The sequence below is a fragment of the Apis laboriosa genome, unplaced genomic scaffold (genome assembly GCF_014066325.1).
Source record: "Apis laboriosa isolate Shangri-la unplaced genomic scaffold, ASM1406632v1 scaffold14_cov150, whole genome shotgun sequence".
NCBI classification, from domain to species: Eukaryota; Metazoa; Arthropoda; class Insecta; order Hymenoptera; family Apidae; genus Apis; species Apis laboriosa.
In genome coordinates, this window is record NW_025221798.1 from 3,022,867 (window position 1) to 3,040,787 (window position 17,921).

Consider the following 17,921-nt stretch of genomic DNA (forward strand, 5'->3'; position numbering starts at 1 on the left):
TTATTATTATTATTATTATTATTATTATTATTATTATTATTATTATTATTATTATTACTACTACTATTATTATTATTATTATATTATTATACTATTAATTACATCTTTACTGTTCTACTGTGATGATTAGTCAGACGTATTTAAATTGTCTTTTAAAAAATCTTCAGCAAGCTGTTCAAATGATTGTAAGTGAGAGTTCGCTATTGCGGGGATTCTCAAAGTGAATCGAACAAATATAAAGTTCGTGAAACGATTGAAAAATTTAAAAAGTAGAAAATTAAGAAATTAAAATTAAAGCATTTTGCATTTGAAATATTGGAAGATCTTTATTGAAAAGCGATCTTATGAGATTAATTCGAGCAGCTTTTTAATTCTTCATAAAATGTTTTTATATAGAAATAAGATTATAGAATTAAATAATATAAATTTGACTGATAAATTACGAAGGTTTTTACTTTATACTATACAATTAAAAAAAATAATAAAGAAAATCATAAAAGTGCAATTACAATGGTGTAGTGAAGAATATTTTTAAGATTGAGTAAAATCTAGAAAAAAAAAAAAACAAAATGAGTATCGAATAAAAGTGCAAAATGCTTACTCGAATATTATATATATATATATATATATATATATATATATATATATGTAAATCCATATTAATAGTTTTTTGTAGAAATTCTTTGTATCCATATCTTAATAAAAAAGAAAGATTAGACGAATAATAAAAATTTATAATTTGAAAAAATACAAAAAAAATAAAATTTGAATAAATATCAAATATAATGCTAAGTGCAGGAAATTTGAGAAGCCCTGCTCTACCGAATTATGTTCAAAATTCTTTTTAAGTTCTATAATATTATTTTTGAGTCAATAATTTTTTATCGATCATATGAATAAGATAGGAATATCGATTAAATGTTCTCATAATTTTCTTGTAATTATTATAATTATAAATAAGTTTTCAAACTATGGAATCAAAATCGAACAAATACAATTTTATAATGCAACAAGAACAATTTGCAATAACTAGATTTTACTGGCGTAAAAAGCCATCATATATAACCAAATTTCTCCTGGATATTTTTTTCATGAATAGGAATTAAATGTAAGTGAACGCAATAAGATCTTGCATTTTTTGATATACATATATTAATAGAGAATATAAGAAGCACGTGTTATTATTCTTAGAGACATTAAATAGTAATGTTTTATAATTTATATATATTTACATTTATATATATATATACGTATAATATAAATAGGTAAAACTGTATATAAAGATAATTAAATTTTTTTACATTTTATTTACGATATATGTATATATATAATACATGTTATATATATTTACACATATATTACAAAATAATGCTTGTGTACGTCGCATACCGAATGAACATTTTTATCTATTACGTGATAAATAGGTCATGCGAGAAATTATGTACTTATTCCAATTGTTAAATATTGATTAAAATATTGTATATAAAATTCATAGAATTTGTCTTGAATTTTTCAATTAAATTTACACAACATATGAATCTTTATAATTTTTTGATATTGATAGTTTATTTGCCGACATTAAAATATTTAACAATTCAAAATTTTATATAGAAGTTACTTATCCATTTTTGTATACTATTAGTTTCAAATATATAATCTAATGTTTATGATTAATACTTGTATTTATTTTAATTTTTCAGATTTAAACAAAAATTTGATGTATAAATAATTATTTTTTATAATATATAAATATATATACAATATTTTGGTAATTGAAAAAAAATTAAATATAAATTATTCTCATTAATTCTAATTAAAAAGATTCTATATAATTGTAACATCATTCACATGTTTTTCACAGAAATGTCACGTGTTGACGGCGTGAGAATAGTCGTCATATTTTTATTCTTTTGAAATGAGATGCACAAGTTTCTCTAATGTGATCATCTTTCAGTTCATATTTCTTCAACTGGTTATTTTATTAAAAATAAATTTAAATAGTAAGTAAGAATAAATTTCTATTATTAATTTTATATTATATCAAAAAATATTTAATTATATTTAGTATTAAAATAATAAAATAAAATAATAACGCAAAATAATTTGAACTAGTATCAATATTTTTATATATGAAAATAAATTTGAAATTGTTATCTTATGATAGCGTTAAAAATATAAAAAAATCTTTCTCCATATGAGATCGATTGGTAGTACTGTTCACGACGTGAAACAAGTGTATTTTTTTCGTCGTATATTATATGACAAAAATAGTGTTCTAAATATTTGATATTTCTTTGTAGACAAAATTTAATAATGATAAAGTTCACCCGACCGCGATTAATAACATTTGATGTTACTGATACGTTACTGATGACAAATTTGGAGAAACATTATGCCGAAATTGGTTCTCAACACGGCCTGTCAATTGATCCACATAAATTGGCGCGAAGCTTCAAAAACAACTTTCGTAAACTTAGTCTAGAACATCCTGTTTATGGTAAACACACAGGCATTGGATGGAAAAATTGGTGGAGACAAATAGTTCATAATATTTTCAAAGAGCAACACAATTACATTTCGGATGCTACTTTGGATAAGGTGATAAAAATTTTCACGATGTTGAAAATTTAGAATCTATAATGAAATGAATAAAATAAAATCTGATATTTTTATTTAACAAAGAATTATTTTTATATTTTTATATAAAACCTTTAGTTATATCAATATATGATCAATGGTATTTATGAAATGATTTAGAAATAAAATTATTATTTTTAGAGATAAATTAAACTTAACAATTGTTTTAATTTAATTTTTAAAGTGAGTATAAATTATCTATATTTTATCATTACATATTTTTTCTTTTATACCAATTTTATATTTACGATAATTGAAATTTTTATTTTTATCAATTTAATTTTTGAATTTTTATGTTAATATAAAAAAGATACAAAGATTATAAAATACAGGAAGTATTATTAGAAAAAGAAAAATAATTACCGAAAAAAATCTAACCTAAACTCATACCTACTGTCGATGACCTTTTTTATCATTATGACCCGTAGGTTGCTAACAGTTTGATAAAGTGCTATGGTACGAGCTTATGTTGGCATAAATATCCTGGCACAATCGAATTACTGGAATATCTACGAGAAAAGGACTTGATTTTGGGTGTAATATCAAATTTCGATGAGAGATTGGAAGCGGTACTTAAAGACACGAGAATACGTTTTTATTTTTCTTTCGTTTTAACATCTTATGATTTCGGTATTGAGAAACCAGATACTTTAATATTTAATGAAGCTCTTAGATTAACAAAAGAACGACATAATATTAACATAATTCCCCAACAAGCGATACATATTGGTGATTCTATTAGTAACGATTATATCGGAGCGAAAAATGCTAACTGGAATGCTATTCTTGTTCAACATAATAATGATGTTATAGATGAAAAAAAAGTCCCTACGAAGGATGTATTTAGAAATCTTCGAGATTTGAAAGTACATCTTTCCACACTTTTAGATAAAGATATGTAATGTACATAATATAGTCAAATAAAAATTGAAAATATAGTATTTTATAAATCATAAGATTCATATTTTAACAAAAAATAAATTTATAGGTAAGATTATAACAAAAAAAAAACAGAAGATTATAAATATTTCCAATATGTTTATTTAACAATGAAATTAAGTACCGATTATATAATACTCTATATTATATTTTATTAAAATTAATAAAATTATAAATATATTTTATTAAATTAAAATTAAAAGATTTAATATTGTTATATATATAAATAATAAGATAAACGGAAAAATATATCATAATTTTATAATGTATCCTTTACGCAATATATATTTAAATTACAATAAAAATGTAAGGATATAATAACAATTTTTGACAAATTTTTGACAAATATATCTACAATAAGCAATAACTAATACTATATATATATTTTTATAAATATTAATAATAATTTATATATTTGTTGATATGAAATGACATAAAATAATGAATTTTTAATGTGATATTATTACTATTTCATAATAAACATAAAATAATTTTAAAAATATATTTTAAAATTATTTATATTTTTATATAATGCTCTCTATATTTTATTCATTTTTGTATTTTATTTATTTTAACATATTTTATTTAAAAACTAGATAAAAACAAAATGAAGTGAGAATATTTAAAGTATTTTATTGTATTGTTGATAATGATAGGAAGAAGTCATCGTTTTCTAATCTTTTTACTTCCGTTCTAGCAAGATATTACTGATCATGAATTCTACTAAAATAATATAATTCTAAAATAATTTCAGTTCTCAATTCACGAAAATAAAAATCCATTAAACAATGCTTAATTTTAGATTTTAAATTATTTCAAGATTTTTTTTATTGTATTATTTATTTACTGTGTTCATAAACATATCAAGAAAATGTTTTTCAAATTTTTAAAGTATTTTTTTCTTTTAAAATTAAAATTTTAAAAAACATAAATATGTACATTCATACATATTATTGCTAGTAATGAAATATAAAATGTATAAACAATCTCATCGTTACATTTCTTTTAGCCTACACTTCCTACAGCATGTTACCACTACTAAGTATTCGGCATATACAATTCCCTCCTCATGTCTACGACAACGGTACGATACGATATAACTCTCGTTCAGTATCTCGCTAAACTCTTGCAGAGAAAGAAGTTTTCTTATGATTTACCAATCTTCTATCAGTTGAAGAGGTTAGAATGAAAATTTATTGTTCATTTTAAAAATTCGTGATACTTGTGTGAATTTTTTTATTGAAAAAGAAGTGAATTCACGGTCAATTTGTGTTTCATATAATTTTGTGAATATTAATTAATATAATATTATATTAATTAATTCAAATCTTTATTTTAATAAGAAATAAAAAATTATTTGTTTGGTTACATACTTCTTTAAACTGACATTGTTTATTTTCTAAATTATAACTTATAAATATTTATTGAAATTGCGATTTGTGATTTATGTACCAAAATATATAAAAAGAAATATGCATATAATTATTATTCTTATTCTTCAAAATTTTGAAAATTTTAGATAAAAAAGAATAGATTTTAAGAAAGAAACAATATTAAATGCAAAATAATTTATTAAATAATAGAATATAATATAAAATTAATAAAATAGAATATATATATAAATTAATATTTAATTATTTTATTTGAAATGTTACTAATTCAATTGCAGAATTTTAATTTAAATTAAAAATTATTTTATAAGATTAATGAAAAATATATATAGAAACATAAACTTTACAATAACATTTTATATAGTAATATATTTTATGTACATATATGATTTTATTTTAAATTATAAATTGTGATTTTTATATTTAAATTATAATTTTGATAATTTTTCATTGTGAAATAATTTATAAATTTGAAAACACGATTATGTTCAATTTTTCTATTTTTCTATGTAATTATACTAATATTTTCATTTTAATTTTTTGTAAAAATTAAATGTATATATTTTCTTATATTAAATTTAGTAAATTTAGTATAGAAAATCAAAAGATTAATTAATATTGAAATTAACAAATATTAGGTAGGAAGGCGAGGAAAACGGAAGATTGCGGAATGCAATCGCGACAGTGAAAAGTAAAAATTATTGTTGAAACTTTCCTTGTAAATGAACTCAGTCGAAAATTAGTGTATATTTTGACCTTTAAAAAATTCAAGAAAAGATTTCAGAGTTTTCATTTAAAATTATTAAAAAAATTATAAAAAAAACTCATCTAAAGAAGTTCAAATATGAATAGAGGAAGGCACAAGAAAATATTAATTTTACTTGCAATCTGCTTGATAGCAGTATTTGCGGAACCTGATCCTTTAGATGAACTTTTTTATAGTCGATTTTCAAAAAATCGTGATGAAGACAAATGCTATGATGACAATGGAAGAGCACAGGTTCGTAATTTTATTTATTATATTTACATAAATATAAGTATTAAAATAATTTATTTTTTTTATTAATAAATTATTAATTTATTTTTTCTTTTTTTATAATATTTATATAATTAAAATAATATTTTTTTATTTAATTTCGATTTATAAAAATAATAATATTTAGTATATCTAAATTACATTATATTTAATTATTACATAATTATTTTTTATTAATTTAATAATAATTTTTTAATTTATTTTTTACTTTTTTCAAAAGAATATACATTATCTTTCACAGTTATATTATTTTATATTTATATTATTTCATAAAAATATAATAAGCATGAACAGATTTAGTTATTTTGTTTTTTAATCATTAAAATTTTAATTTTTTTTTTGAAGATGTTATTACATTAGGTTATCATTTTAAAGATTCGAAATTACATCAATTTTCGATAACTATAAATAAATATAACTAAATAATCGCTCTGAATATTAAAGGATTTAATAAAATTCTAATTTTTATTTTTCTAATTTTACTTTTTTAATTCTTTTTTTTTTATTTTTTTAATTTTAATTTTAATTTTAATTTCAATTTTAATTTTTTAAAAAATCGAAATTTAAGTAAATTTTTTTTGTTCAGATATTACAATTTTGTAGGAAATATGTTATATATATCCGGGACGAAAATAATCTGATAAATATTAGTATCTTGGTCGATCCTATAACATTTTTGTCTACCATTTTACTAGCATTTAATATAAATATTATGTTTAATTTAAAATATTCAAATTTTAATTTAAAAAAAAAGAAAAAAAATGAAAAAAATATATATAGTGAAAAAAAGTATTAATTATTGATATAATTTTTGAACATTGCGAAAAAAAATATTTTAAATTTTGTAATAAAAATTTATAATTCTATTAAATATTATTTTGAACACGTGTTGTAGAGGTGTATACCACCTTTTGAAAATGCAGCATTTAATGTTCTTATGGAAGCAACAAATACATGTGGCCAAGATCGACAAACAGAATTTTGTAAACAAACTGGTGTCCAAAGAAAGTCCTGTGAAATTTGCCGATACGGAGATCATTTAGCTTCGTTTCTTACCGATTATGACAATAATGACAATGCAACTTGGTGGCAATCAGAAACAATGTATGAAGGAATTCAATATCCGAATCAAGTTAATCTCACATTACCATTGGGTATGATATAAAAATGTTGCATATTTTATATTAAATGTTACAATTTTATATGTATTTTTACATTTATACAATGTATAAAATATATTTTATATTTTGTTTGAATTTAAATATGGCAATATTCATATTAATTGAGATAATTTTTCGTGGAATTGAAATAGATAATATTTATGAAACTTATATTATAAATAGAAAAATAGAATTCATTTATCAGTTCATTTCACAGTATAAATTTAATATATTTTCAATATTTTTCGCTTTCTTCTTCTTTATTTTTATTCTTTCATTTTATATTGTTATCTATCAGGATGCGTGTACGATGAGATAATTCTCGATGATAACTATAAATACGGAACTACAAACTGATGGAAAAATTATACAAAATTATTTACAAAAATATCATATATTTTAGGAAAATAATATTTTTATTCAAATAAATCGTGTAATAAAATCATATATAATAATATATTTATTATTTGACATAAAATAATAAAATAATTATTTATCTTTATCGAAGAATTAATGAATATAAAAAATATTATAAAATTTTATTTTATTATTATTATTATAATAAAAGTATTCTTTTTATACAGATAAAATTAATAATTGTGATTCATAAAATAATTTTATCCTATATACATAACGAAGCTAATTCTAACATCATTCCGAGAATTCAGATAATAGTAAAAGATTCTTAAAAATGAGAAGAACATAGAATCTTTGCCTGTGTACCATATGTTCATTTAGAAAGAAAGCCACTTGCATCCCGCTAGCTATAGTGAAGAATTACAATGGCGTAGAATCTTTATTTTTTAATAATTTCAAATCATAATTTATAATAAATAACTTTTTTTAAATATTTTTTATATCTATTTATATCATAAAAAATTTTAATTTATTTTATCTCTAAAAAATTAAATATTTATTTATATTATATGTGTCAATTTTTATTAAATTGATAATTTATATTTTTTTTTATTATCCTTTTTTTTTACATATATACATATGCTTTTTAATAATTATTAATTATAGGCAAAACGTTCGATATAACATATGTTAGAGTGCTTTTTGAGTCTCCGCGTCCAGAAAGTTGGGGTATCTATAAGAGAAAAAATGAAAATTCGCCATGGGAACCTTATCAATTTTATTCTGCGAGTTGTAGAGATATGTATGATTTACCGGATTCAAAGGAAACAGTACGAGGTGATGATACCAGAGTATTATGTACTTCTATCTATTCTGATATATCACCTTTGACGAAAGGTGCTGTCGCGTATTCTACTTTAGAAGGACGACCTTCGGCATATAATTTTGAATCTAATACAGCATTACAGGTACAATTTTTATTTTATCAATTCATTTTTCATTTCATTTTTCATTTCATTTTTTTATTTCATCAATAACAATTTTTTTTTTATAAAAATTATTATTGAGTGTAGAAAACAAATTACAAATATCATAGTAAAAATTGGAATAAAAACTGTAATATGAAATTAAAATAATAAAATTATTTATAATAATATATATATTATAATAAAAAAAATAATATATAATAAAAAAAATTTATAATAATATAATGTTGATCTTATTTTAAAAGGAATGGGTGCAAGCGACAGATTTAAGAATCACATTAGATAAAATGAACACTTTCGGTGACGAAGTTTTTGGCGATGATCAAGTATTAAAATCCTACTACTATGCAATCGCTGACGTTGCTGTTGGAGCACGTTGTGCTTGCAATGGTCACGCTGGAGAATGTGTAAACAGTACTAGTGTAGATGGAAAAACTCGTAGAGTATGTAGGTAAGATAATTTATAAATAATTATTTTTCTATATACAATAACTAGTTAAAATGATTAAATATTAATAATATATAGAACATAAGATATGTAACTGGAATGATAATAAATATATAATTGGAATAATTAATTGTAATTTTATATAAATATATAATATATTATTATAAATATAATATATTATTATATTATTATATTATTTTAAAATTATATATAAAATTATTTTACATATTTTATATTTTGTGTTATTTATGAAATTTTATGAAAACGCAATTAAAGCAATTTCATATTAATTTTTTTATATTACAAATTTAATTCATAAATTTCAAATAGATGATTTAATCTTTTATAGATGTGAACATAATACTGCGGGTCCAGATTGCAATGAATGTATGCCCTTTTTCAATGATGCACCTTGGGGACGTGCCACTACTAAAGATGCGCACGAATGCAAACGTAAGTATAATATTAAATTTGGAATAACATTTGAAATAATAAAAACAAAATATATGTTTACAACTGTATATTTATATACACATATCGTAAATATAAATGAAAAGAGAATATCATTGAAGAATTATTATTATTTCATTTAAGTCTTTATTTTAAGTCTTAATTTTTTCAACGATCATTTTTCATTTTCTATTCGATAATAAAAACATTTTTATCATTATAAATCATATTTTTGATTAATTATTATTATTATTATTGTATTATTATTAAATGTATATTCAGCTTTAAATCTGCTATGAGCAACATAATTAATAATATTATTATTCAGTTTTATTAGATGCATTATCAATTTTCTTGTAATATTTAAAAAAATAATAAAAATGTTTATATAAAATAGATTTATATATATATATATGCTATTATTCTTCTATTAAAAAATATTTTTTAACTAAAAATAAAAAATATTGAAAAAGTTAATTTATTGAAAAAAGTTAACAATCTATAAAATTAAATCGTTTTTCCATTTTCACATTATTTCCTGTATCAATTTTATATTTTTTGTCATTTATAAAAGTTTATTATATATAAAAGAGGAAGATTTCTTCAATTGTGAATATCACCTTTCTGAGCAACTGAAGAGAGTTTATATTTACGATCACGTTGATATTACCTTTTACGTTCATTGCTTGTTCTAAAGTGGGGACTGTTAGCAAGAATACATAATACAACTTTTCTGTAGACCACAAACTCAGTACTCAAAATATCGCGATATAAGCAGATTTTTATTATATCACATTGAATCATGTAATTACATGATTTTTTTTAAAAAAGAGAACAAAATAATTTTGATTTTATTCATTTATTTATAATTATATTATTTAGTATAATAAAATATGTTTATCATTAAATAAAAAAATCTGTGTTTATATATTTTTAAACTTATAACTTTTTTATTATTATGATTATTTTAATCAAATTAAAAGACTTTTATATATTTTACATATTTTATGAATAATTAATCAAAATATAAGATACATATAAGATATATTTTCTAAATATATTAAAATATATATATAATATATATAATATATTTTAAATATATTATTAGATATATTTTTAAAATATATTTCAAATGATGAAGAAAGATGAAGAATAACGAAGAATAATATTTTTCAAAAATTCCTCTTTTTTTGTTTATAAATTGTATAATTGAATTTTCATTTAAAATGAAATTAATTACATATTTAATATTTGTTAATGTGATGACTATTACTTTCATCATATTGGGATGGAATGTCCTGATACTCAGAATCTAGTATAATGTATCAAAATCAAAAAAATATTATTTTAATATTATATTAATAACAATTTTTTATGAAAAATTATAATTTATAATATTATAAAATTTTGATATATATTTCAAAATTATACAATATTATATAAGAAAAATATAAATTTTACGTTGATTATGATTGTAATCTTATTTTTCAGCTTGTAATTGCAATGGTTATTCAGAAAGATGCTTTTTTGATAAAGAACTATATAAGGTCACTGGTCATGGTGGACATTGTTTGGATTGTCGAGCTAATCGTGATGGTGCGAATTGCGAACGTTGTCGGGAGAACTTCTATCAGCGTCCTGAAGATAATTATTGTGTTGCTTGTAATTGCAATGAAATTGGTAAATTGATATATTTTTTCCTATTTTTATTTATTTTATTTTAAAATATATTTGTTAATTATTTTTAATTTAATTAATTTGTAATTTATTAATTATAAATATATTATATAAATATATAATATATAATTATATAATTATAAATAGTAAGAAATATTATAATTTTTTATTTATATTAAAAATACAAAACAAATAAAAATACAATACAAAATAAATAAAAATACAATACAAAATAAATATTTGATATTTATATATATATATATATATATATATATATATTTGTATAGAATATTATATATTTATATAGAATATTTATATATATTATATATATTTATATAGAATATATATTGAAATAAATATTTGATATTGTTATAGGTTCAAGAAGTTTACAATGTAACAGCGAAGGAAAATGTCAATGTAAACCTGGTGTAACAGGTGATAAATGCGACCATTGTGCAGCGAATTATTATAACTTTGGTTCATATGGTTGCAGTTCTTGTGAATGTAATACAGCCGGTTCTCTTACAAATACACCGAACTGTGATCCTATCAGTGGTGTTTGCACATGTAAAGAAAATGTTGAAGGAAAAAGATGTCGAGTGTTAGTATACTTATATCATTAATATTTTTTATGATACTATATTATAAAAATAAATAACTGAGTAGGATTATATGTTTACTAATATTGTTTCTAATAATAAATAGATGTAAACCAGGATTTTTCAATCTTGCAATGGATAATAAATTTGGTTGTACACCATGCTTCTGTTATGGTCATTCTTCAATTTGCAAACCAGCAAGTGGTTATTCTAAAGTTGTAATCGAAAGTATGTTTGTGAGAGGAACTGAACGATGGAAAGCTACTGTGGCTGGTAATCCAATAAGACTTCAATATGATCCTCTTACTCAAACAATATCTGCTACAGCATTAGATCGAGACAATGTTTATTTTGTTGCACCTGGTAAATATAAATAAAATTCTTATATCATTTTTATATCATTCTAAAAATTCTAAAAATTTTTCTAAAAATCTTATATTATTCTTATAATAAATATGCACAATAAAACATTTTATTGTCTTAATAAAGATTTATATACATATATTTACTAACCAAAAATGTTATTGCATTACACAGATAGATTTCTTGGTGATCAACGAGCCTCTTACAATCAAGATTTGTCATTTACTTTGAGAATTGGAGAGGCTGGTCCTGCACCTACTGTTCGTGATGTTATATTTGAAGGAGGCAATGGAGAACAAATTACACAACCAATTTTTGGACAAAACAATCATTTACCTTCAGTGACAGTAACTAAAAATTTAATCTAATATAATTAAATGGTGATCCAATCATATTTATAGCTTATTAATTGATAAAAAATGATTTCAGCCACATGAATACCATTTTAAATTGCACGAACATCCTAATTATGGTTGGGAACCTCGTCTTTCTTCTCGAGCTTTTATGTCTATTTTGTCAAACTTAACAGCTATTAAAATTCGTGGCACCTACACACATCAAGGTATTTTAATTATTTTGAAAGTGAAATATTATTTCTATCATATAGTTTTCTTTCTATAGGTCGAGGATTCTTAGATGATGTTAAACTGGAGACAGCACTCCGAGGTGCTGCAGGCGAAACTGCTGATTGGGTGGAACATTGTGATTGTCCTCATGGTTATGTGGGCCAATTTTGTGAATCTTGTGCTCCTGGATTTCATCATGATCCACCAAATGGTGGTCCTTTTGCTCTTTGTATTCCTTGTAATTGCAATAATCATGCAGATATTTGCGAAGCTGAAACTGGTATCTGTTTTAAGTAAATTTGAAATAAAAATTGATCCATAATTTATTTTAATATTTGAATATTTATATTTTTTGATTTATTTTAGGACAATGCATTTGTGAACATAATACAGCCGGTAGTAATTGTGAATTATGTAAACGAGGATATTATGGCCATCCGTTAAAGGGTACACCCGATGATTGTAAACCATGTCCGTGTCCCGACAATGGACCTTGTATATTACTTGGCAATAATCCGGATCCGATTTGTTCTGAATGTCCATTGGGTAGAACAGGTAAAACTTTAAATACTTTAAATAATTTTTTACTTTTTATTTTTTACTTTTTACTTTTTATAAAAAATTATTTATGTTATCTTTTGTTTTAGGACCTAGATGTGAAACATGTTCGGATGGATACTTTGGAAATCCTGAAAAAGATATAGCTTGCAGACCTTGCGATTGCAACAACAATATCGATTTAAATGCTGTAAGAAATTGTAATCATAAAACTGGTGAATGTTTGAAATGTGTAAATAATACGGCTGGTTTTCATTGTGAAGAATGTCTTCCAGGCATGTAAAATATAATTTTGCTTTTTTAGTATATTTTTTTAATATTTTAAGTAATTATATTTATTATATTCAACAGGATATTATGGAGATGCATTATCTGATCGTAAAGAAGATGGATGTAAGCTATGCCAATGTTATCCACCAGGTACAATTGAACTTAATGATGGTAGAGTAGCACCTTGTGAACAATTAACAGGTCATTGTACTTGCAAATCTCATGTGATTGGTCGAAATTGTGATAAATGTGAAGAAGGATATTATCATATATTAAGTGGAGAGGTATTTTAAATTGCTGAAACAATCGTTTTACAATATAAGACGAATATTAGCTTGTCTTAAATTAAATAATTATATACATACATTTTAGGGATGTACGCCTTGCAATTGTGATGCTGAAGGATCTTATAATCGTACTTGTAATCCTGTTACTGGTCAATGTGAATGTAGACCTGGAATTACTGGACAACATTGTGATGCATGCGTTCCTTATCAATATGGATTTAGTAGAGAAGGTTGCAAACCTTGTGATTGTGATAGTATTGGTTCTCAAGATTTACAATGTGATGTCAATGGACAATGTCCAGTAGGTTTAAAAATGTAGTGTTTGTACTATATGATAAAAAGTTTAATTTATTTATTAATAAAATAATTATTCCTATATTATAGTGTTTACCAAATGTAGAAGGAAGACGCTGTGATCGTTGTAAAGAAAATAAACACAACAGACAAAATGGATGTGTCGATTGTCCTGATTGTTACAATCTTGTTCAAGCTGCTGTTAATAATCATAGAATACGTTTAACTGAACTAGAAAATACACTTAAAAAAATTAACAGTAGTCCAACAGTTATAAAAGATTCAGATTTTGAAAAAGAATTAAAAAATGTTCAGGATAAAATAAAGAATCTCTTACAAATTGCAAAACAAGGATCAGGTAGTAAGTATAATTTATATGATTCTTTTATGTTTCTCGAGTTATTTTCAATTGAATTCGATTTTTTTATTAATAATTTTTAAGTGAAGAAGAAAATAAAAATAAATTGTTATTAAGTATATAAAATTATTATATAATTTTAAAGTTTTTCTTCAATCATTATAAGTTTTTTATTAATTAAAATAAAAAACAAGATTAAAACGTAAAAAATGTATTAGAATTAATAATATTACTTGGATGAGATTATGCGAAGAAAATGTTTTAGGTGAAAATAAAACTTTGGTGGAACAACTTGATGAATTGCGCGATCAATTAAATGAAATTAGTGAAATCTCTCATACTGTAAATTTAACTGCTTCTGATGCATATAAAACTACTTTAGAAGGTTTAATGAATATTGATGAAGCAGAAAAAGTGCTTGATAAAATACATGCTCAATTAACTGTAAGAAAAATAATATAATTTTATATAAAATTTATAAAAATTAATATATAAATCAAATTTTTATCATTAAAATATTAGGAAACAGAAGATTATTTAGCTACAGATGGAGCAACTGCATTAACAAAAGCGAAATTACGCGCAGAACAAGTTGGTCAAGGAAATAAACAAATGACTTCAATCGCACAAGAAGCGCGTGTATTAGCAGATTTGTGAGTAATTTAGTTTTATAAATTTTAAATATTTCTTTAAAATATATCTATATATTATTTTTTATTTATAGAAATGTTAATGAAGCGAAAAAGATACATGCACTGGCAGAACGAGCTCGAAATACAACAATAGAAGCTTATACTCTTGCAAAGAAAGCTATAGGAAAATATACTAATATAACGTATGTATTTATTCATTATTTTATATTAAAATAAAGTAATAATATAATTATTATTACATATTATGTATGATGTTTATATTGGTAGTTTTCAAAATTATTTTAACTTCGTAATTTTATTTTAACTATCGTAATATTTTAAAAATTGATTATGTACTTAGTGATGATATTAGAGGATTGGAAAATAAGTTAGAATTATTAGAGCATCGTATGAATGAAGTGAAAAATCTTACCAACATAGCAGCCACTAAATCATCCACTGTTTCACAAGAAGCAATAGATTTATTGATTCTCGATTTAGCACTTCCACCTGTTGACATCGAGCAATTGAGAAATCAAATTGAAGATGTGAATAATGAAGTAAATATAACAAATATTGTTATTGATAATAATTTATGATAATTTAATTGATAATAAAATATTATAGGGATTGCGATTGAAAGAACAAGCACAATTATTATTAGATCAAAATGAAAATCTTATAAATGAAATGGCACAAAAAATAATAAAAAGCGAAGAGTTAATAGAACGAGCGCAGGATCAACAAGCAGCTACGGCCGAACTTTTGGCTGAATTAGATGGTGCAAATGAAAAAGCAGATGATGCTGTAAAACGAGGAGATCAAACATTGAAAGAAGCTCAGGAAACATTAAAGAAATTAGGCGGTATATCTTATATTTTTATATTTTTATATTTTTAAAATTATTTTTATTGATAAAAATGATAATTTCAAAAAAAAAAAAGGGAAAATTGTATCTATTAATTATGATATTTCTTTTAGAATTTCATGCTGAAGTAGAGCGTGAACGTATTAAAGCTCAAAATGCTTTAAAAGACACTAAAAATATTGAAGAATTAATCATAAATGCTACAAATCAAGCTTTACAAGCTGAAAAAAAATTAAATGGTTCTGAAAATAATGCTGAATATGCACGTAAAATAGCACAAGATTCTCAAGTTAGTATAATTAATGTTATACATGTATAACATTATATAATATAATATATATTATATAATATAGTATATTTTCTATATATTAAATACAAAATATTTTTACATCAGAGATATGCAGAAGAAGCTAGTGCAAAAGCAAATGACATTAGAACTGAAGCGAATAAAATTAAAATAGAAGCAGTTCGCGTAGGAAATGAAGCTGAAAAATTACATCAGAGGGTAGATAGTACAGATTCTATGATGAAACAACATGAAAATCAAAGTAATCAAGATACAAATATTACAACTGAAGTAAGGCAGTTATATATAATATTTAATGTGATAATTATATAATAAAAATTATGTATATTATTTAATTTTTTTAGGCAAATCATAAAGTTGGTTTAGCTAAGATTAATGTAACATTAGCATCACAGCAAGTCGATAAAGCTCTAACTGAAGTAACTGAAATAATAAAAGAATTAGAAAATCTACCGGAAATTGGTATATAATTTTTTTATTATAATTTTATAATTTATTTTATTTTAAATTAAATTAAATATATATAAATTTAATTTTTTGTTTTTAGATAATGCTGATTTAAATAGATTAGAAGAACGCTTAGCTGCAGCTGAAAAGGAAATTGCAGCTGCAAATCTAGATCAAAGAATTCGTACATTAACTGATGCAAAAAATTTACAAACACAATGGGTAAAGAATTATGAAGATGAAGTCAGTAGATTAAGAATGGAAGTTGAAAACATTGATGAAATAAGAAAAGTTTTGCCTGTTGATTGTCAAAAACGTTTACGACTTGAACCATGAAAAATGTTTTTAAACTTGTACAATATTTAAAAGTAAAACTGTTCATAATGCTATAGTGCCTTACATGCATTGAAGAAAGAAATAAGATTTAAAAGACATTAAAAAAACATAAACATATATTTAAAATAATAACTGCAAAATTTATCATATATCTTATTAAAATTAAGATTCGTACTATATATTACAACTTTCTTCAAGAATTGTAAAGTATATTTAAATCATAAATTTATGACAAAACTAAATAAGTTATAATTAGTGTTAAATTATATAACATTAGTGTTAAATAGGCAGATATTACTTGAATATTTAGTTTTAAAACATTTTATTTAACATATCGTTTATAGTGTGATTTTATATTTTTTCTTTTTTCTTTTTTTAAATATTATGCACTTTTATATACAAACAACTGATATAATGACCATCATACCAAAGATTTTATCATAGACACATTTTTCGTTATTATAATTAGGCCATTTGCATTATTCAATATATTGATTTTTATAATACAGTTTATTTATACGTATGTATAAACATGTATATAGTATCTATATACAATCATTTACAAAATGTTCTTTTAAGTTTTAAGAAAGTGTCAAAAGTTCCTTAGAAGGATAATTTTTTAATATACAAAATCGAATAATAAATAAATTAGTATATGTTGTATGGTTTGCTTATAAATTATTAAAAATCTGTATGAAAATATTTTCAGAATTAGAAAGAAAATAAAAATCTAAATATATATTATAATATATATATTACACATTATTTTTAAGTATGATATAACATTTTTATACAAATTTTTTATACGTATATAATATGAATAAACAATAAATAAATATCAGAGAATATATGATGTAATATATTAGCATGTTATATTTCAAAAATATATAAAATAAACTAAATATTTTAGATCAAAGTATACAATATTTTATCTGGAAATAGTTTTTCAGGGCAA

The 17,921-nt window shown here is 22.0% G+C and overlaps 2 protein-coding genes across 3 annotated transcripts; both read left to right on the plus strand.

The window, feature by feature from the left end:
- Window positions 1-166: 166 nt before the first annotated feature.
- LOC122710616 (rhythmically expressed gene 2 protein-like) lies at window positions 167-3,655 on the plus strand. Its single transcript, XM_043928575.1, has 4 exons — window positions 167-185; window positions 1,862-2,000; window positions 2,301-2,598; window positions 3,066-3,655. The coding sequence occupies exons 3-4, from the start codon at window positions 2,314-2,316 to the stop codon at window positions 3,537-3,539; spliced, it is 759 nt and encodes a 252-aa protein (XP_043784510.1). The 5' UTR covers window positions 167-185; window positions 1,862-2,000; window positions 2,301-2,313; the 3' UTR covers window positions 3,540-3,655.
- Window positions 3,656-4,652: 997 nt separating this feature from the next.
- On the plus strand, window positions 4,653-17,600 carry LOC122710546 (laminin subunit gamma-1). 2 transcript variants are annotated; one of them, XM_043928459.1, is made up of 26 exons: window positions 4,653-4,755; window positions 5,606-5,967; window positions 6,899-7,157; window positions 8,187-8,488; window positions 8,752-8,957; window positions 9,304-9,407; window positions 10,896-11,084; window positions 11,457-11,682; window positions 11,787-12,043; window positions 12,218-12,390; window positions 12,473-12,605; window positions 12,665-12,889; window positions 12,976-13,164; window positions 13,257-13,442; window positions 13,519-13,721; window positions 13,810-14,025; window positions 14,109-14,379; window positions 14,642-14,820; window positions 14,899-15,029; window positions 15,101-15,211; window positions 15,370-15,568; window positions 15,636-15,873; window positions 15,990-16,165; window positions 16,271-16,453; window positions 16,528-16,645; window positions 16,731-17,600. In XM_043928459.1, exons 2-26 carry the CDS (start codon window positions 5,812-5,814, stop codon window positions 16,964-16,966), a joined length of 4,866 nt encoding a protein of 1,621 aa, XP_043784394.1. In that variant the 5' UTR covers window positions 4,653-4,755; window positions 5,606-5,811; the 3' UTR covers window positions 16,967-17,600. The 2 variants fall into 2 exon arrangements, with proteins under 2 accessions (XP_043784394.1, XP_043784395.1); XM_043928460.1 differs by lacking the exon at window positions 4,653-4,755 and adding an exon at window positions 4,844-4,862 and having other exon boundaries at window positions 5,610-5,967.
- Window positions 17,601-17,921: the final 321 nt, after the last annotated feature.